Source organism: Boleophthalmus pectinirostris, unplaced genomic scaffold, assembly GCF_026225935.1.
Source record: "Boleophthalmus pectinirostris isolate CB_2022bp ecotype Guang Dong unplaced genomic scaffold, ASM2622593v1 HiC_scaffold_4, whole genome shotgun sequence".
Taxonomy (NCBI): Eukaryota; Metazoa; Chordata; class Actinopteri; order Gobiiformes; family Gobiidae; genus Boleophthalmus; species Boleophthalmus pectinirostris.
In genome coordinates this window covers 41,486,239-41,508,267 of record NW_026571353.1, presented here as the reverse complement: position 1 = coordinate 41,508,267, position 22,029 = coordinate 41,486,239, and the positions used below count along the sequence as shown (strand labels likewise).

Genomic DNA, 22,029 nt, shown 5'->3' with positions numbered 1-22,029 from the left:
AAAGTAGGAGCCAGAAGATGCAAAAAACCCAATTAAAGCCTCCACCTCATGAAAACATTAAAAATTGAACATTATCGCTGTGTATTAAAAAAAAAAATAATAATAAAAATTACATTTAAACACCAGGGATTAAATTCATTTGATTCAAACATGGATTAAAACACAATGAAACATCCACAACTGAACGATTATCAAACATCACCATGAAATATCAAACATTTCCTCAAACTCCTTTAAAACGACGCCTCTGATCTGCTTCACTGACCTGACGAGAAAAACAGCTCCAGAATTTCCCGCCTCTGTATCGAAGCAAAACTGAGCTCAGGATGTTTTAACATTTTGAAACATAAAAATTATGATTTTGACGAGTTTTGCATCTTTGAATCTCTGCATTGGTTTTGAAGTAAAATGTGAAATTGCAGAAACTCGTCCGTGTAGATTTTAGAAAACCAGATAAACCAGACAATGACATAAATATAAAATTAAGAAACTCACCTGTTGTACCTGAGTGCGCCGTTAGCATGACTCACCTGTTGTTGTGCTGCCCCCTGTCTGTCACAGAGGAGACGCCCACAGATCTCGTCTCTGTGTTGGTTCCTCTCGCTGTCGTCCTCGTCCTGATCTTTGCTGTCGCCTTCGTCTTGATCAGGAGATTTAGAGGTAAAACAACATCGAGTCATGTTCTTCTCATTTTGGACAAACTTCAAGGAATAAACATTTTTTTATTTTTTGTTTCAGGTCAGAATGGTCCCAGAGCAGCCCAGGAAATTCTATAACACATGCATCACAAATTTTGAACTTCTGGTCATTAGGCAATTCATACTGGGAAGAATCCTCCGAAAAAGTGAACATCAAACCTCCATGTTTGTTTTCCCAGTGGGATGAGTCTATTGACAAAGTCGATCTTTTCAAGTCTTTTGAACCATATCACTTTTGTTTCTGGTTCTGATATTGTCATATTTTAGTTTTTTGGATTTGGACATCGTAGTTGTGTGGTTGTTGGATCCTAACAGCGGAAAACGACTCGAGAAACTAGTTTGTGAACTTCATAAATGTAAAAGTGAATCAGATGTGTGTGACTCAAACCTCTGTTCAAACTGTTTCTCTTCCCGACGGAATTGAAAAATAGTGAACGGTGAAGGTGATGGGCAGGATTGATCCACAGGAAGAACCAAAAAGGAAACATTTGTCTGACTAAGAAATCATCCCGAGTTTACAGAGAACATTTTGTGTGTGGAGCGGCAACAAACGGACGCCCGGGCTAAAGATCAGGATCAACTGTGGTCCGAGCTTTCACCAAGACCAGAATCATCACTGAACTGCCAGGGAACAGTAACCACACTGACTCGGATCATGACCAGAGGGATGTGGACGTGCTGGACGCCGGAATCAATCAACTGTTTGGACTATTATGACTTACTGCGAATGCACGAACAACTTAGCGTCTCAGACAGTATTTTTTTTACATGTTACAATTGAACAAAGTTGAAAGTTGATTGTGAACGCGTTAAATAAAGTTTGACTGATTTATCGAACTGTTGTGTTTCATTTAATGCGCCTTATAGTCCGGTGCGGTTTATATGGGGAAAAAGTGTGAAAATGACCATTCAATGACAGTGCGCCTTATAATCCAGAGTGAACTATAGTGCGGGAAATACGGTAAAACTTTGCGGGGAGGTAGTCTGGTGACTGTGTGTAAATCTGAAGAGCAGAAGAACAAAGCATTAAGGACTGAAAGTGTTTGTGGCAAAACTGTGGTGGAGCAGAGACTAACAGGCACAAATAGACATAGATAAACCTCGAGGTGTGATTATTGAAGCTCCAGTGGGTGAAAATCTGGACAGGATTAAACTGAATATAAACGGTGGGACAGTGGAGAGACTAAAGAGGTCGTTATGATCAGCTGATGGACAGAGGTGGAGAGTTTATCAGTGCTGTTGGAGTTTAAAGAGAGAGTCCTTCCAGAACATGTTTAAATAAACTGTAGGAGTTTCCCCGTGAGGTCGTATGTGCCCCCTCCACTCCCATGTTATAAAAGCCAAAGGTGTGAGCATTAAGGAGCATCTAACGTTTTGAAACATTTTTGAAAATCAATCTGTACCTAGAATACATTTTTTACACTTGCCAAAGTAAAATTCCATGAGAATTTTCATGACATTCTATTGATGTTAATGGGTCCACCAAGTCTGTGAAGTTTAGTGTCTGCAGAAGATTTAAATCTGAACAGAAACATCTGTTTTTCTTTAATAACATCAAAAAAATAATTAATTTAGCCCAACAGTATCAATGGAAGTTTAATATGAATATGAACATTGTGGATCAATACGTGTGTCATTCGTTCATTTGTTTTTTAATATAAAACCAAAAATAAGAAAATTAAAAAACAACAGTTTTCTTCATTATTTGTCTCCAAAACCAAAATGAAAAAACAGATAATGATTTGTTTTTTTCAGTTTTCGATTTTGTTTTTAAATGAAAAATGGAAAAAAAAAAAAAAAATCGATACCGGCCGTTTATGTGACGTCCGTGACTTTTGCGCTGTGTACGGACTGAACCAGGACTGATCCAGGTCCGGGACCAGACTGGGACTAGACTGGGACCAGAGCGAGACCAGAGCGAGACCAGAGCGGGACCAGAGCGGGACCAGAGCGAGACCAGAGCGAGACCAGACTGGGACCAGAGCGAGACCAGAGCGAGACCAGACTGGGACCAGAGCGAGACCAGAGCGGGACCAGAGCGAGACCAGAGCGGGACCAGAGCGAGACCAGACTGGGACCAGAGCGAGACCAGAGCGAGACCAGACTGGGACCAGAGCGGGACCAGACTGGGACCAGAGCGAGACCAGAGCGAGACCAGACTGGGACCAGAGAGCGAGACCAGAGCGAGACCAGACTGGGACCAGACTGGGACTAGAGCGAGACCAGACTGGGACTAGAGCGGGACCAGAGCTTTGACTCCGAGCCTCCGCGGGGTCCGAGCCTCAGCTTCGAGCTCCGGCCCTGCCGTGGGCTCTGAGCCTCTGGTCTGGTTCCAGTCTGGTCCTGGACCTGGATCAGTCCTGGTTCAGTCCGTACGCAGTACAACAGTCCGACATCACAGTCACAAACGTCACGTAAACGGACGTTATCTGTTTTTTCCATTTTTCATTTAAACACAAAGTTGAAAACTGAAAAATCTAATCATTATCTGTTTTTTCATTTTGGTTTTGGAGACAAATAATGAAGAAAACTGTTGTTTTTTTGTTTTCTTGGTTGTTTTTTTCTTTTTTTGGTTTTATATTGAAAAATAAATGAATGAATGACACACGGATTTGGATCATTTGGTACCAGTTTTATGTCTCTGTCATTATTATTTTCTGAGAAATGACAAAAGTGTCATTGGGACTTCAAGGACCTTGAATAAGCTATAATAATAATATTAATATTTTTTATTATTGATTAAAAAAAAATATATATATATATATATATATATATATATATATATATATATATATATATATATATTATTATTTTTTTTTTTTTTTTTTTAAGTTATTTGAGAAAAACAGATTTTTCTGCCAGAGCCTGATGAGAATAAAATTCATCAACTCTGGACGTGGTGGGGCTAAACATTTGCCAATAGATAACGACACTGCCTCGTTATCTGTGAGCTGACAGGCTGTCAATCAATCTCCCTACGTTTTCTAGTGTAACTGACTTGCCTGCGCCGCCGGTACGTGGTTTACGTACGACTGTCACGCAGTCCACAGACGCAAGACGCACAGACGCTGTTTACACTCCACCAACACAACAGTTCTTAGTGGCTTTTTTTTGACCTATATCTTTCCTCGCAGTTAGCACAAAGGTTGTTGCAATGGCGACAAGAATCCAGGAGCAGTTCGCCCCAAAAGAAAGTCAGTTTTTGAGGTCGCTGAAAGAAGAAGACAAGGGGAAAAGCAGCGAAGCCAAACTAAGGTGATTCTTGAAGATTCATTCCAGCGATGGTGCGACTGAAGCAGACGAAGGGTCTAAAAGACTGAACCACTGGTCCACAAATTACTCCTGGACAGGAAACTTCTGCTTATTATGAAAACGTACTTTATTTCCAAGAGTTAGACTAATGTTTTTCAGGACACGAAAGCGATATTCCTATGTCTGAAATCGTCATTTTCAAGGCAAAGAAAGAGTCTGCTTGCTGCTGCGTGTTGTAGTTAGTTCATTCGCACTGAATCTCGGCGCAACCTTCTCTGCTCCCTTTTCCTGCTCCTGTCCCCGCTGCCCGATCCACTCTTCCCCTGCTCCTCACTTCTCCGCGCACGGAATCTCCGCGCACCTGCTCCCCCTCTCTCTCTCTCCTCTCTCCTCTCTCCTCTCCTCTCTCCTCTCTCCTCTCTCCTCTCTCTCCTCTCCTCTCTCCTCTCCTCTCTCCTCTTCTCTCTCCTCTTCCTCTCTCCTCTCTCCTCTCCTCTCTCCTCTCCCCTCTCCTCTCCTCTCCTCTCCCTCCTCTCTCTCCCTCTCTCCTCTCTCCCTGCTCCGCTCTTCTCCCTGCTCCTCACTTCTCGTCCGCGAACGAAATGTCCGGCTGTAAACAAACCTGTTTCTGGCGTAAAGAGGAGGAGGGAGGAGGTGTTTCTACGTAGGGAGCTGTAGGGGAGGGGGGAGGTGGTTTCACGCATGCGCAACATTTGAAAAAGGACAAACAGTCGCTGGATTTCTCGTTCCTTGGAAAATCCTCTATACAACCTTTAAGACAACTGAAGGATTTTGAGCTGAGAAAAAGTTTATGATCTAAAAATAGGTAAAAATCGCCACAAAATCCGACATTTTTGAAAGTTGTAGGTCCCTGTCAGACGAACACGAGCAGTTTGTGATTACACTGAATCTATGAGAAAAATCTTCTCTCGGCCCATGGGACTTTTTTCCGCTGTAGAAACAGTGAGTGTCTCTACGTCGACTCGAAGCAGCTACAAGCAACAACACTGTGTCCAGTTATTTTAATAGATCCATGATTTACCCCCGTTCGAGCCCCTGGAGATCTCCCTCGTGACTTGTATTCGGTGGAACCTGCCAAATGTCCTGGCTCGGTTCAAACGATGGAGGCAGCGTGACAGTCTACCTTGACCTTTAGAGTTGGCAGGGGCAGCGTACGAGCCTCCCCCTGCTACAGCGTCGCTGGGGGCAGCGTGTGATCCTACCCCTTGTGGTGGTGTTACACTCCTCACCAGGGTTGTGTGAGGGTCCCTCCAGTGGGTGGGGGGCCACACGGCAGTGGGATGTGTGGATCCAGGTGTCCTCCCCGCGCGACCTTCACAGCAGTGTCAGTGATCAATAGAACATCATATGGACGAGCCCAGTGTTGTAAACGCCAATGCCTCTGTGTCATCTCCTTTACCAGGACCAAATCCCCGACCTCAGTGTCGTGGAGGACAGCCTTGGCAGTCGGGCTGTCGGAGTAACCGCAATATTGCAATACCTCAGTATGATCAATCACAGTGCACGAGGGTTCAGGACACCGCGGTAACTGCATTTGGCATTTTAATGAGGCTCCATGCACACGCCCGGCAGAATTTAACTATTCTACTATGAACCAATTCATGTTTATGTGGCCTTGAACAAATGGGTTCAAATATTGGGACCCAAACTCGCACAAATTAAAACTAAAGTGTGGCACACGACTGCAGCTGCCCGTATATCTGCAGGAGCACGCCTCCAGAATTTTGTTCGCGTAACGAATCACCCTTCGTTTTGCTGTTTACACTCAAGTGCACTGTTTATGACCTGTTTGAAATGGCCTATGCACTCAAACGAAACCGTGCACATAGAAGCTTTTAGTTGAGTTTAGGACTAAAGCACCTGAACCTGACGCAGCACCTGAACCTGACGCAGCACCTGAACCTGACGGGAGTGAAAAAATATTGAAATATCGATATGTTGTTTCATTTAATATAATGACACAGTATCAATATTGGATTTTTTGGTTTATTTTACAAAATTATTTTGTTCCAGCTCCAGTTTTGTTGTTTGTTCAGAGGAAGGAAACTCTTTTATGCGACACATTTGACATTTTCACTGTTTTGATTTTAGTAAAATGTTTGTTTCATATGAACTTTGCACAAGACGTGATTTAACAAAGACTTTTAATGTCACACACGACTTTATTTTTATTGAACCGTATTGAATTGATTTGAAATATATCATATCGAATTGAAAGCTCACTGCATTGAGATATGTATCATGTCATGGCTTATGTATCGAGGTTTGTGTTGTATCTGAAACTTGTTAATGATACCAGCTCTAACCTGAACCTGACGCAGCGGAGTGTTTGTGCTCTGGATGTCTCCGTCCAGGTGAGGAGTTTTGTCTTTACACCGTGTTGGTGTGTGTGATTCTGTGTCGTTCACACTGGAGCATCGTTTGTGTGGTTTCAATACGCAGCTATAAAACGATTCATAAAGTGTCTGCTTCATGTGCACAGGACTTCATGTGCTTTTTTCTCATCTCGCTGTTTTCATTTGACGATAATTGCATAAGGACAAAAGCTGTTCTCTTTGTGCAGGTAACACATGCAAATATACAAATACAAAAGTTAATCAACCCACACATCACTCCCAGTGTCAGAAAGAATAGGTTTGGTGAACAGTTTGGTCAATAATCACTGTCTCACTCCTCCATGTCAAACCGGGGACATCAAGGTTTTACCCTGTGCAGGCGCCTCTGTGGGGTTTTACTGTGGCTGTACCGGCTTTACAAGTTACTCACTTAAGGATCCTAATAATATATTCTTGTAAGTCGTCTGTAAAACTACATTACACTACACGTGCACATGTATGTGTCTGTCACGTCGACCTGTAAAATATCCATATAAAACTATTGTGGATTTATACAGATAATTTGCCCCAAACTAAATCGAGCCTCTTCTTTTCTCCAGAGACTGAAGCAGAGTGTTTCCTCTCTCCACTGTCCTGTTGCTTCTGTCAACAAAACTGTTTTATTGTCCAATATGAAGAGATCAAACTGCTCCAGTCAGGTCCAGTCAGGTCCAGTCAGGTCCGTGACACGAGGCCTGGTATCCGAGTGTCATTCTTAATAAAATCTTATTATGAAACTTTTTAAAGAAAAGTTTAGGGTGGGTCTAGACTCGTCAGGTCCATCCATAACGTCGTGTTTGAATTAAACTGAGCCAGATACGAGTGGAGTTTATCTCTGGACAGGTATTCAGAGCCAAGATAAGATCGAGTGTTTTCAGATTAAGACGACATTTGAAGTTTTTAATTAAACTGCGCCAGGTGCAGGTGAAATGTGTTCTTCCTGGTTCACAGCCTTGTCCAGGATTTTACATATTTTTAGTTAAATTGACAGTTTTTTATGTACCCACTTTGTTATTAATTATATGTAGAATAGACAAGTTCAAATTTAAAAAATCTAATTTATATTTTTAATTATGTAAAACTTGAATGTTGTGATATATTTACTTTTTTTTTCTTACATTTTTACAGTGGTCCACACGCTGAGATATTTTCACACTTTTTCGTCTCAAGTCCCAAACTTCCCGGAGTTTGTTTCTGTTGGATATGTGGACGATCTTCAGATCACTCACTACGACAGTGACACTGGGAATATGTCCCCAAACAGGAGTGGATGAAGTAAAATCACAGAGGAGGATCCTCAGTACTGGGAGATGAACACACAAATCAGTTTGGGGAATCAGCAGACACTGAAACTCACCATGAAGACTGTAAAGCAGCGTCTATATGTGACTGAAGGTTAGTGTCATGTACAGTACACACACGACACATCGGTTTGTCAAAGTCTGATCCCGTCACATCTCAGAGGCTCAGAGGCCGGGCTGGTCTGGACTTGGATGGAGACACTGGGAAAACCACAGTGGAGCACCAGTGACAAAAACTGTTATTGTGTCCTTAGGCAAGACACTTCACCCACATTGCTTAGTATGACAGTGGAGTGTGTGTGAGTGATGGTGGTGGTCAGAGGAACCGATGGGGCAGATTGGCAGCTGCGCTTCAGTCAGTCTGTCCCAGGGCGGCTGTGGTTATAATGGTAGATTACCACCACCAAGTGTGGAGTGAATAAATAATGATCTGTAAAACATCTTTGAGTATCTTGAAAGGTGCTATATAAATGCAATGATTAATGAATGAATGAATTATTATTTTTGTTTGTCTTTGTTTTGTTTGTTTTTTTGGTTTTTTTGCATAATTTGGATCACAATATTCAGATGATTCTTTATCAGTGCAGCAGGATTGTGTTTTTTAAAAGGAATGATTAAAACATTCCTGTAAATGTTCTGATCGAGGTTCAAGTTTGTAAATGGAGAATAAAATGAGCCACAAAAGAGCAGAAATCTGACTGTAAACACTTGTTTGGGAGATTTACCCTGGACCATTCTGCTCATTTTATTCTTAGGCAATTTTCTTTTCACTCTTTTGTAATTTTTTATAATTTTATTTATAAATGTTACAGATCTTCTGAACAACAACTGCGATATAAATACACAACATTCTTGAACTGAACATGTGACATTTCTACAAAACATGTCTCAGTCAAGCTTAAAACAGTTTTGGTCACTGAGGGCCACATATTTAACAAAACTTTGACAGCACCACTGTTTAATCAGACTTGGAACAATTATTTCAGTTCTGTGTCATAATGTGATGTGACTGAGTTAGAGGTTGTACTGGTAAAATTATTTACATTTGTCACTTTAGGGCCACATTAGGCCCCTGGGCCATAGTTTGGACACGTCTGATATTGATACATGAGTATTGTGACTCTCTCAGTCTCTAGTGTTTCTAAATATAACCATATTTCACTCATAAATAAAACTTTGTATTTATTCAACATTCAAATGAAACAGAGTTGTGATCAGCTTTAACTCTGATCTGTGTGTTTCAGGTGTCCATCTTTGGCAGAACATGTACGGCTGTGACTGGGACGATGAGACAGATGAGATCAGAGGATATGATCAATACGCTTTTGATGGAGAAGATTTTATAGCGTTTGACTTTGAGACTGAGACATTTGTGGCTCCAAAACAACAGGCCTTTATCACCAAACAGAAATGGGAGAAGATGGGATACGGTGTCCACCAGAAAAACTACATCACTCATGAATGTGTTAAGTATCTGAAGAAACATGTGCACAATGGAGAGCACGTTCTGAAGAGAACAGGTAACAACTGACACAAATCATTTAGATAATTTTGATATGTTTTCTTATAACTTCACTATGGAAATAAATCTCAGGTGAAATGAGTTAAAACACTTCTCTCCCAGCACTGGCTTCAGTGGGACTGGTGGGAAAAGAATGATTCCTGCTCAAACCAGTTAGTACTTTTGTGTTTTGGGGACATTTCATCCAGCTTGTCTGGTACAAATGATGTATGTGAGTAGGGAGTAGCAGGGAGGAAGTAGTAGTATGCAAAAGTATCGATATATATTGTGAAGCGTGATACTGAATCTGGTGATACAGTATTGATATATTGAATCTACATGTATATGCCACAAAGAGAGTTTTTAGTGTTTTTCAGCATTTTATTTGTTGCTTATTTAGTGGATGGAAACTTGTTTATGTGATACACTTGATATGTTCACTTTTTTTTAAAGTGGTGGGTTAAAAGACGGGTGGGTCAGTCCACCTCAGTTCACCCAATGAGTTAAATCCTACTTTGTCAAATTTTGATGAAACTTTGTATATAGGTAAATCATACACACAAAAGCAAAAATTTTAAATTTTAGTTTGATTGGACCAACGGTTTCTGAGATATCTCAATTTAATTTTTCATTTTTTGCGTTGTCTCAGAATTTCAAAATGTATTTACTCAGCAACTACTGGTCTGATATCAAAAACCAAGATATCTCTGGAAAAGGGGAATCATAAGGAATCCAGATCTGGTATTTATTTTTGCATTTGAGTATTTTTGAGATGAATGACCTTTTGACCTATATTTTGACCTTGAAATTGACAATAAGGGACACGCCTGACCTTAATGACACCAACTGAAAAATGTAGCCCTACACATCTACTACAACATATAAAACATCTGGAACGGTTTTCTTTTTTCACAAATTTAATTAGAACTTGACTTAAAACATGACAAATATCCATTCAGTGTGTATAGCTGTACATTTATACAGAGTCTAAGTCTATGTAATCTTAGAAAAAATGTCAATCACACAGAAAAAATTCACAAACTCTTAGTTTCATGAAATCAGGATATTTAGTTCTTATCTGCAGGCCCGTTCAGATACTGGTTAGAACTTCTGGACAGGCCATTATGCAAAATGCTGTAGTTTCTGGTCAAAGATGATTTCAAGAAAGGAGTGTTTATCACACAGTGTATCTAAACCAGGACTCCAACTAGAATCATCTTTGGGTGGCCAGTAGGTCGTCTTGGCTGGTCCACGATGGTGCATGAACTTTATCTTATAGTCGATGAATTCTTCTGAGACCTTCTCCACCAGACCAGTCCATGGGAGGTTATCATAGCTGCAGCATATGAAGTTCTGAGGTCTAACAACAAGAGGGATATCAGCAGGGCCTTCGTGTTCATCTTCATCACGTGTCCTTGATGAAATGAAGCCAAATCAGGAGATTTGTTGACATGTGTCTGTGTCAGGGAGACAGGGACAAAATGATGTTACTGTAAATGTTAGGAATTACTGGTCGGACCCAAATACGCAGAAACAAAGGTATTTATTAACAAAAACAGTCTAGGAAGGGGGATAGGTTCCAGGGGAGGCAGGGCGGGTCCAGGTTGGCTGCAATGCGAGGTATGTGGTGAAGGAGGCTGACTGGAGGCTTGCGGAACAGGTGGCAACGGGATGAGGCCGGCTCCAAATGAAAGAACTGGGGATCGGACAAAAGAAACTGGTAAGAATCAAAAAAAAAAATTCAGAATGCTCAAAAAACACACAGAAAGCCTGAGTTGTTCACCATTGGAATGACAGAACGATCTAGCACTGGAGAGAAGGTCAGCAGGTCTTTTATGGCAGGTGATGATTAGTTGATGTGTGTCAGAAGTGGAGCTCAGCAGGTGTGTGACTGGGATCCGCCCAGGAAACACTAAATAAGGTAAGGAGAGAAGGAGCAGGGAAAGGAGGGGTAGGAGGGGCAGGATGAAACCCTCACAGTAAAGTGCTTTTGATTGTCTGCTGGATACACTGAATGGATATATGACACGTCTTAAGATGGGGTAAGTCAACTTCTCAGTAGATTTGTGTGAAAATAATAAAGAAAACCCCTCCAGATGTTTTATATGTTGTAATAGATGTACAGAGCTACATTTTTCTGTTGGTGTCATTCAGGTAAAAGGTAATTTATCTCAAAAGTACTCAAATGCAAAAATAAATACCAGATCTGGATCCCTTACGATTCCCCCTTTCCAGAGATATCTTGGTTTTTGAGATCACACCAGTAGTTGCTGAGTAAATACATTTTGAAATTCGGTGACCACGCAAAAAGTGAAAAAATGAAATTCAGATATCTTGGAAACCGTTGGTCCGATCATGCTGAAATTTAAGATTTTGACTTTTTTGGCTGTTATTTACCCATACACCATATACATACACATTTTCTTTGCAACTGGACAATGTGAGTGTTCAAATTGCAATTTTTTGTGGTGAATTGAGGTGGAATTATTCAGGTACATTTTACACACTTAAAAATGTCCCTTATACAGAAATAATCTGTTATGGAATTCCTGTGAATGTGTAATAGAAATGTCCACAATCCTTATAATTTAGAAATAATTATCATGTGTCATCAAATGGACTTTTATGAGTTTGGACAGTTTGCTCATCTTGACCTCGTACATTTGTCTTGTGAGTGATTCTTGTTTGAGTGACACTGTCCTGCATTTGAGGAGCTCAGAAGATTTTCCTTTTGTGTTTTCACCTGCTCCTTGTCTTCTTTCTTAAAATGACTAATAATACCTGTTGATGGTGTGTGTAGTTGTGTAAGTGTTGTGGTGTGTGTAGAGCTCCCCCTGGTGTCCCTGCTGCAGAAGTCCTCCTCAGGTCCAGTCACGTGCCACGCCACACGCTTCTACCCCGACAGAGCCATGCTGTTCTGGACCAAAGACGGAGTGGAGGTGACGGAGGACGTGGACCCTGGAGAGATCCTGCCCAACGGAGACGGGACCTTCCAGACCAGTGTGTCCCTGGACCTGTCCTCTGTCCCCCCTGAGGACTGGGACAGGTTCAACTGTGTGTTCCAACTGTCCGGGGTCCAAGACGACTATGTGACCAGACTGGACCGGACCAAGATCATCACCAACAACAGGAACAACGGTGAGTCTCCAGTTTGGACTCTTTGGGGCTGTGGTCGACTAAAGGAACTAAAACTAAAGTAAAAACTAAAGCCCAAACTGTCTGCCCCACATCAGTAAGACACTAGTTCAGCCACAATCTGTTGAGTCTGAGTCACTGTCGAGTTCTCATTGTTTAAGTCTGAGTCATTTAAGATAACATTTGAGTTTTGTTTTTATCATCTTAAACCAAGTTCATTTAAAAAGAAAAGACACTTTTATATTTTCCTCTCCAGTCTGACTCAGTGAGCTCCTGTGAATTCCCAGAGCTTCAAACTTTGAGCTTGTTTTTTTTAAAAGCAGAGACACACAGAGTCGTGTTTCCTAAAAGCACAAATACAACAAACAGAGATGAACATAGATGAAGATTGACAAACAGCAGTGTCTCTGAAGTTTAACACGTCAGATTTCACTGAATGCAGCAGCGGTGACTTTAAACAACTCAAGAAATGACAAATAAATACAGCAAATATGTCAAGACCAAATATAACACTGCACTTACAGGCACATCTCAAAACATTTGAATATGACAAAAATATTTTCATGATATTCAAATTTTTTTGTACCTGTACATTCACACACTCATACCTGAGTGCACTGTTGGTATGACTCACCTGTTGTTGTGCTGCCCCCTGTCTGTTACAGAGGAGCCGCCCACAGATCTCATCTCTGTGTTGGTTCCTCTCAGTCGTGCTGGGGTCCTCACTGTGGTCGTCGCTGTCGTCTTCATCTATTTCAGGAGATCTAGAGGTAACACAACATCGAGTCATGAGCTTCTCATTTTGGACAAACTTTAAACTAACAGTTTTTTTGTTTGTGTTTCAGTCAAACGGCCCCCGACTCGTAAGTAACACTTTGATTTCCTGATTCTGCTGCTGTTATAGAACTGTGATCACTAGAAGTTAGAAATGTGCAAATCAATTTTAAGTATCGATACTTTCGATATCAGCTGTTCTAATTCATGTATCGATAAAGCTCTAAAAGAATCAATACTTGTAGAAAATCCCAAATGGACCTTTGTGTTTTTGTGTTCATGATCAAATTGTCTTTAATTGATTTCCAACATAGATTTGACTTTTGAAGTTGTGTCCACAGAGAAAAGTAGAAGCAGAAGCAGAGCTCACTGTGTTTTTGTTCACACTCTGCTGGAATTAATACTTTTTATATTCATAATTTTCTTTCACTTTGTGCAGTTTCAATGTCACTTATTGCCTGGATTTGATATTTAAGTCTTTTTGAACAGAGAAATCCGGCTGATAGTCAAACCTCAGATTCAGGAGGAGCAGTGTGGTTTTGGTCCTGGCCGTGGAACACTGGACCAGCTCTACACTCTCCATCGGTGCTCGAGGTTCATGGGAGTTTGCCCAACCAGTCCACATGTGTTTTGTGGATCTGGAGAAGGCATTCGACCGTGTCCCTCGTGGTGTCCTGTGGGGGGTGCTCTGGGAGTATGGGGTCCGGGGCCCTTTGCTAAGGGCTGTCCGGTCCCTGTATGACCGGAGCAGGAGCTGTGTTCATTGCCGGCAGTAAGTCAGACCTGTTCCCGGTGCATGTTGGACTCCGCCAGGGCTGCCCTTTGTCACCGGTTCTGTTCATTGTATTTATGGACAGAATTTCTAGGCGCAGTCAGGGGCCGGAGGGGGTCCGGTTTGGGGACCACAGGATCTTCATCTCTGCTGTTTGCGGATGATGTTGTTCTGTTGGCTTCATTGAACCAGGACCTGCAGTGTGCACTGGGGCGGTTTGCAGCCGAGTGTGAAGCGGCTGGGATGAAGATCAGCTCTTCTAAGTCTGAGGCCATGGTTCTCGACCGGAAAAAGGTGTCTTGCCCTCTCCGGGTGGTGGGGAGTCTTTGCCTCAAGTGGAGGAGTTCAAGTATCTCGGGGTCTTGTTCACGAGTGAGGGAAGGATGGAACGTGAGATTGACAGGTGGATCGGTGCAGCTTCGGCAGTGATGCGGTCGCTGTATCGGACCGTTGTGGTGAAGAGGAGCTGAGTCGAAAGGCGAAGCTCTCGATTTACCGGTCAGTCTTCGTTCCTACTCTCACCTCTGGTCATGAGCTCTGGGTAGTGACCGAAAGGACGAGATCGCGGATACAAGCGCTCGAAATGAGTTTCCTCCGCAGGGTGGCTGGACGCTCCCTTAGAGATAGGGTGAGGAGCTCAGTCACACGGGAGGAGCTCAGAGTAGAGCCGCTGCTCCTCCACGTCGAGAGGAGCCAGCTGAGGCTCGGGCATCTTTTCCAGATGTCTCCTGGGCGTCTCCCTCAGGAGGTGTTCATGTCCCACCGGGAGGAGGCCCCGGGGAAGACCCAGGACACACTGGAGGGACTATGTCTCTGGACTGGCCTGGGAACACCTCGGGGTCCCCCGGAGGAGCTGGAGGACGTGTCTGGGTGAAGGAAGTCTGGGAGTCCCTGCTTAGGCTGCTGCCCCCGTGACCCGGCCCCGGATAAGCGGACGAAAATGGATGGATGGAACAGAGAAATTACTTTTTACGTTAAAGAGTCACTAAACACTAAAACAATTTTTTAACTGACATGTGTACATGTGTCTAAAATAGAAGTGTATCTCTATCCCTGACCTTATTTTGGCATTTTAGTGCATATTTGATAAAAATCATACTTTTAGGTGAAAGTCGTGTCTGTAACGAGCTCTTTAGGATCAACTACGGCCAGGATATTTGAATTTCCGGGTTGGACAAACGACCGCCAATGAGTCTGCAGGTTATTACGTGTGGAGCTCCTCTTCGCTCGCTGTCGCTGTTACTCTCCATTGGCATTGGCAGTATGCTGTTGCTAACTCTCACTGACAGGCACTAAAGTCACTGTCACTCATAGGTCAAGCCCCGCCCCACACCTGCTGAGTACCGCCCACTTTGTTGGAGTTTTTCAAATTTTGACTGTGGGCGGAGTTATATGGAGTTACTTTTGTCTCATTAATATTCACAAATACACAGATGATCTACAAATAATCATTGGTTTGTTCTTGTGTTTTAATATCCAAAAAAATGCAAATTTAATATTTGTAACTTGTATTTTGGTATTTACAAATAAATGTGTATTTGTAAATATATCTTATTTACAATAATATAAATCAATAATTTCATTTGTAAAACTGAAAATTCTGTTTGTAAAATGTGATTCTCATTTGTGGATAAGATAAGATATGCCTTTATTAGTTCCACAGTGGGGAAATTCCAGTGTTGCAACATGCAATTTCAGAACAGCAGGAAAAGGTAACACAGATAATAGATAATTTAAAAATAGACTTAAAATAATTGCACATGGATATAATTGACTGGCACATGTTCAGTGTGAACAGTGTTTGTTGTAAAGTCTGACAGCAGCAGGAAGGAAAGACCTGCGAAACCTCTCCTTCACACAGCGAGGGTGAATCAATCTGTCACTGAAGCTGCTCTCCAGAGCAGACAGAGCCTCCTGCAGGGGGTGAGACTCATGGCCCAGCATAGAGGTGACCTTAGTCAGGACCCTCCTGTCCCCCACCTCCTGCACTGAGTCCAGACGACAGCCCAGGACAGAGCTGGACTTCTTGATGACCTTGTCCAGCTTCTTCTTCTCCCTCTCTGTGATGCTGCTGCTCCAGCAGACCACACCGTACAGGATGGCTGATGCCACCACACAGTCATAAAAGGTCTTCAGGAGTGGCCCCCCCACTCCAAAAGACCTGAGTCTCCTCAGGAGATAGAGCCTGCTCTGGCCCTTCCTGTACAGTGCATCTGTGTTGTGAATCCAGTCCAGTTTATTGTTCAGATGAACACCCAGGTACTTATATGAGTCCACTCTCTCAATGTCCCTTCCCTGGATGTTCACTGAGAGGGATAGTAGAGTGGTGTCTGCGGAAGTCCACCACCATCTCCTTGGTCTTCCCTGCATTGATGATGAGGTGGTTCTGCTGACACCAGTCCACAAAGTCCTGTATTAGTCCTCTGTACTCCACATCATTATCATCCTTGATGAAGCCAATGATGGCAGAGTCATCAGAGAACTTCTGCAGGATGCAGCTGTCCGTGTTGTGTCTGAAGTCTGCAGTGTAGAGGGTGAAAGAAAGGGCGCGAGGACAGTGCCCTGGGGCGCCCCCACACTGCCAGTCAGGAGGTCAGACACGCAGTTCTTGGATCTCACAAACTGGGGCCGGTTTGTGAGGTAGTCCAGAATCCAGTCTGCCAGGTCACAGTCCACACCAGCAGTCTCCAGCTTGTCCCTCAGGAGCAGTGGCTGGATGGTGTTGAAAGCACTGGAGAAGTCAAAGAAAAGAATCCTGACAGTGCTGCCGGGGTTCTCCAGGTGAGACAGTGAGCGGTGCAGCAGGTAGATGACGGCGTCATCCACTCCGATTCCAGGCCGGTACGCAAACTGCAGAGGGTCTATCGCTGAGCTCACGGTGGAGTGGAGGTGGCCAAGGACCAGTCTCTCCAGTGTCTTCATCAGATGGGGATGTTAGAGCCACCGGCCTGAAGCTGCTGAGGTCTCAAGCGTGCGGCGTCTTAGGCACTGGTACCACGCAAGAGGTCTTCCAGAGTCGCGGTACCACCCTCAGCTTAAGGCTCATGTTGAAGACATGCTCCATAACACCGCACAGTTCGTCTGCACAGGACTTAAGGAGCCTGGAGCTGATGCCGTCTGGTCCTGCTGCCTTCCTGGGTCTAATTTTCTTGAGCTCCAGTTTCACCTGGGCTGCAGAAAATGACAGTGGCAGGTTGGGAGGAGGGGTGAGTCCATGTGTAGTGATGGGCTGAAGAGCAGAGGCATTGTCCAGCTGGGGAGGTGAGAGCTGGCAGATGGGTCGGGGGAGGGGTGGGTGATTGATCAAACCTCAGGAAGTGAAAATTGAGGTCATTCACCCACTGCAGGTCCCCCTCTCTGGGCAGTAGGTGCTTTGAAGCCTGAGATAGTCTTGAGACTTCTCCACACCCCCTGGATGTTCTTCTGCTGTAGCTGCTGCTCCATCCTTCTCTTTTGGCTGGCTTGGCTCATCCTGATTTTCCTCCTCAGCTCCTTCTGTACAGCCTTCAGCTCCTCCTTGGTCCCTGACCTAAAAGCTCTCTTCTTCTCCTTCAGCAGAGCTTTTATGTCAGGGTTAATCCATGGCTTGTTGTTCGAAAAACACTGCACCGTCTGGGAGGGGACAATGTTTTCAAAACAAAAGTTGATGTAGTCCGTGATGCATCTATCATTGCATTGATATCCTCTCCATTGTGGGTCACAGAGCTCTGCCCACACTGTGGTGTCAAAGCAGCCCCTCAGAGCCTCCTCACTCTCAGCAGTCCACTTCTTCACCACGCGGGGCACCACAGGTTGCCTGTGCACAATAGGCTGATAAACAGGCCGCAGATGGACAATGTTGTGGTCAGCTCTACCCAGGGGAGGCAGTAAGGATGAGGAATAAGCCTCCTTGGCGTTGGCAAAAAATAAATCCAATATTTTATTGTCCCTTGTGGGGCAGGTGACATACTGGGTGTATGTAGGCAGAACAGATGCAGGAGATGCATGGTTGAAGTCCCCAGAAATCAGGAACAGAGCCTGTGGATGCTTTGTTTGGAGTATGCTAGTACAGGAGTGCAGTGTATCACATGCTGTCTCAGCATTAGCAGAGGGAGGAACATAAACAGTGATCACCATCACATGTGAGAACTCCCGGGGGTAGATAATATGGCCTCATGCTAACAGCCAGCAGCTCAATGTCTTTGTTACACAGCTGCTCCTTCACTGTACAGTGTCCAGGTTTGCACCACTTCTCATTCACAAACAGAGCCAGACCTCCTCCTTTCCTCTTGCCACTCTCTGCCGTCCTGTCTGCACGCAGCAGGTGAAAGTTGTCCATAGCAACAGCTGAATCCGGGATTTGCGAGGTTAACCAGGACTCCGTGAAAAGCATGATGCTGCTGTCTCTGTATTCCCGCTGATATCGTGTGAGCGCTACTAGATCGTCCGCCTTGTTTGAAATCGACCGTACATTTCCCGCAATGACAGAGGGGAACACAGATCTGAAGCGTCTTTTCTTTTCCCGGAGTTTGCGTCCAGCGCGTCGGCCCCTGCGCGTCTTCCGTAGCAACTCCGCCGGGATGACATGGCGATCTCGGTGGAACACTACAGCGCTGCGCAGCGCTAACAGCTGATCCTTCGTATACACGATGGGGGGTCGCAGCCCCACGCACATCGCATCGATGGAATTGGCGATAATCCAACAAAGAAAAGTTGAAACGGAGCAGAAACAGTGCGTTTCTGAAGTTAAAAAAAAGTTGGAAAATAGAGGAGCGCGATGCAACCAGCTGCGGTTCTCACCAGCGCCGGAAGTAGAACCAGGACTAAAACAGGACTGAGTGTCAGGATGGGCCCAGAGGTATTCCTGCGTAGACCGTCGGGTGACTGCGGGCGAAAGGACTGGCTCAGAGCTCCGCTCCTCAAGGGGCTAAATGCAGCTGCTGCACAAATGCGCTTTGCAAACATCCTGCTCCATGGGCTCAGGGTTCTCCCTCTCAAGTCCAAGATTAGTCCTGGTTTAGATCTGGTTTAAACCTGTTTTAGTCCTGGTTCAGTTCATTACGTCATACTAGAAATCTGTGGATTTGTGTAACTCGCGATCCACAAATGAGAATCACATTTTACAAACAGAATTTTCAGTTTTACAAATGAAATAATTTTTTGCAAATGAAAAAATATAGATTTACAAATACACATCTATTTGTAAAAAACAAACTACAAGTTACAAATATTAAATTTACATTTGTGGATTAAAACACATGAACAAATCAATGAGTGTAAATCAATGTTTGTAGATCACCATCTGTGTATTTGTGAATAATAATGAGACAAAAGTACTTCCACAGGAGTTAACTCTAGCACAGGCATTTAGCAGCTCTTTAATGACAACAGGAGCAACAAAGTGAGATTTTGTTAAACCAACATCTAGAACATGACTCTGGGAGTAATTTTAGACTCTGGGTTAGTCTTTTCTGTTTGAAACTCTGACTGAGCTGTTCTTTTGTGTTGTAGCTCCGAGTGACCCGGACGTGCAGGCGGTGCTGCAGGAGTTGAACCCTCAGCCACAGTGAGTCTAACACTTTACTCTGTGTTTATCATCTGCTCCAAACCTGCTCCTTTAAGTCTCCACAAGTGTCTTGCTCAAAGTGAGGTTCAGGTGACATCAGCACATTGTAGAATCCCTGGAGTTGAACCTGAGCTGGAGAAGACAGGTGAGAGTGACAGGTGAGAGTGACAGGTGGAGTTTGCGTCAGTGGAGTTTTTGTCGGGTGCAGATGTGTGACCTGGTTTATGGTTCAGATCTGTCATTCCTCAAACTCTCCACATGAAACAAAAAGTGACACAAAGTTCAGCCTCGTCTCTGTCAGTTTGGTGGATTCCTCTGCCACCACTCCACAGTGTCAATATTATCATTTATTATTATCATTTCATTTACATTTACAACAAGTTAGTTACATCAAACATAATTGAATTCCTTTATTTAGACTTATATTCTAATTTGGGTGCACACATTTTAGTATAAGTCTGAATTATTTACTTACACTTGTTCTTTTTGTTTGTTAAAGTGCCAGACGGAGGACCTTCGGGAGAGACAATCTGTGAATCAACAAATGGAGGAGCCCTGTTTAGTTATTTTTTACTAATGGGTCCGGTCAAGTGTTAACGGAGGGAAACGGTCAGATTTTTGACATTCAAATGTCTCTTATTCAGAAACTAGAGGAACTATTGAAATAAGTAAAGTGTCAGAATGTAGGAAAGAGTTACACTCCAACAGGGTCAAGTTAAACCTGTGAGATTCTTTCAAGTTGTTGACAAAAAAATTTAAAAAACTCATGTCGGTAACAGGAGGGAATGAAATATGCAGCACTTTTTGGTCAATAAATCCAAACAGTGATAACTCTTGGTTCTCACTTCCATATCCTTAACAAACTGGTTTGAATATTTGCTTCATATAGTTTTCTACCATATGGTACAAGATTAGGTTGAAAAACCTCTGACTTTTTTGACTCATGAGATTTTTTATTAAGAAAGGTTCATGGTAACGGAGGGAAAAGTAACGGAGGGAAAATTGTTACAAACAAGTAGAAGGTGCAGGATTTTAATCATCATTTGTCACTTTTTTCTTCTGAATACTTTAATATTACTTCAAAATGAAAGAAACTATTTCTATAAAATATGTCAGTCCTTCCAAGAACATTTTTATCATTTTAAATAAAGTCTTTTTTTTTAAATCATGTCCCTTCATCAACAGTTCAAAGATGGAATAACACAAGATATGATGAAATACAAACATTTATTTACATGATTTTCAGGTCTTTGAAATTTGGGAAATAATTTTTGTTCCATGTTTCATACATGGTCTGTTTAAAACGGATGGAACTTTAGAACCAAAAATGGTACAGAAAAAAGGTCAACAGTTTGATAAAACTAGAGTAATATGTATCTGTTCAATACATTTTTATATCAGATGAATTAACTTGAGTTTTACATCTTTTTTTGACTTTATTAAATTTTTACTTATTTATACCTTGTCTTTGCCTTTCTGTTTGGTCCACTACAGTCAGTAGAACACAAGTTTATTCAGGCCAAAGACGTGATTGTCGTCAGGTGAAAAGACTTTAAAGCGTCAGATGAACGTGACGAGTTTGTGGAGTCGATCCCAAACAAATAAGGAGAAGGTTCAACATTTGTGGCTCAGAAGTTTGTGGGTTTGTTTCAGAAACAGTGACTCTCCTGTAGAAGTTCCAGAGGCTCCTGCTCTCTGTGTGTCTTTTATTTTTCAAAATAAAAACAAAAATAAGAAAACGAAAAAAAAACAACAGTTTTCTTCATTATTTGTCTCCAAAACCAAAATGAAGAAAAAACAGATAATGACTCATTTTTTTGATTTTGTGTTTAAATGAAAAATGGGAAAAAAAAGGATAACGACCGTTTCCCGTTTACGTGACTTAAACTGCGATGCTGAACTGAACCAGGACTAAACCAGGTCCGGGACCAGACTGGGACTAAGACCAGGATTGAGACTGGTAATAGAACCAGGACTGAGACCAGACCGGGACTGAGACCAGACCGGGACTGAGACCGGGAACAGACCAGGACCAGACCATGATTGAGACTGGGACTGAGACCAGACTGGGACTGGGACAAGATCAGGATTGAAAACAGTTTAGTCCTGGTTTAGTCCTGGTTCAGTCCTGTTTTAGTCCTGTTTTAGTCCTTTATCCATTTTTTCCATTTTTCATTTAAACACAAAATCAAAAACAGAAAAAAAACAAATCTTTATCTGTTTTTTTTTTTTTTTTTTTTCATTTTGGTTTTGGACACAAATAATGAAGAAAATAATTTGAAATATTTGGTCTTTTATTTTGTAGGCGACACATTTCAAAGTGTCCAGTAGAAACGTGTGACGCTCGACTCCTGAAGTGACGTCGGAACTGGTCCTGGTTTAAACTTTTACTGCACGTCTTCTGTTTTAGATCCTGATCAAACTGGAGCGACTGAAGGACGACCAGATATTTATGGTGTTTGAACATAAAGACGTCAAATTATTGTGTCCAGACGTCCCTGTTTCCCCGGGACAGTCCCAGTTTTGAGCCTGTGTCCCCTGTTCCAGCAGATTTATACAAAACCACGGATTTGTCCCACAGTTTTATACAAGAAATGTCCCAGTGTCTCTATTTTTGACCAGTTTGATCCTGTCAACAGTGAAGAAAAACATAAA

General features: G+C 42.8%; 2 protein-coding genes across 4 annotated transcripts in view; both read left to right on the top strand.

Annotated features, from left to right (window-relative positions):
• The window catches only part of LOC110172530 (class I histocompatibility antigen, F10 alpha chain-like), a 30,163-nt gene extending 8,140 nt beyond the window's left edge, over positions 1-22,023 (top strand). Inside the window, exons 5-8 of one of the 3 annotated variants that reach the window (XM_055161865.1) lie at positions 12,949-13,053; positions 13,129-13,146; positions 19,320-19,374; positions 21,785-22,023. In XM_055161865.1, coding sequence (XP_055017840.1) covers positions 12,949-13,053; positions 13,129-13,146; positions 19,320-19,374; positions 21,785-21,791 — 185 coding nt within the window. In that variant the 3' untranslated portion in view covers positions 21,792-22,023. Of the gene's footprint in view, positions 1-561; positions 661-732; positions 1,536-12,948; positions 13,054-13,128; positions 13,147-19,319; positions 19,375-21,784 lie in introns of those variants that run through there. The other 2 variants (XM_055161867.1, XM_055161866.1) reach the window with 2 other exon arrangements.
• The window catches only part of LOC129411301 (major histocompatibility complex class I-related gene protein-like), a 17,989-nt gene continuing 3,440 nt past the window's right edge, over positions 7,481-22,029 (top strand). Inside the window, exons 1-3 of the mRNA XM_055161870.1 lie at positions 7,481-7,741; positions 8,892-9,167; positions 11,975-12,286. Coding sequence (XP_055017845.1) covers positions 7,657-7,741; positions 8,892-9,167; positions 11,975-12,286 — 673 coding nt within the window. The 5' untranslated portion in view covers positions 7,481-7,656. The remainder of the gene's footprint in view (positions 7,742-8,891; positions 9,168-11,974; positions 12,287-22,029) is intronic.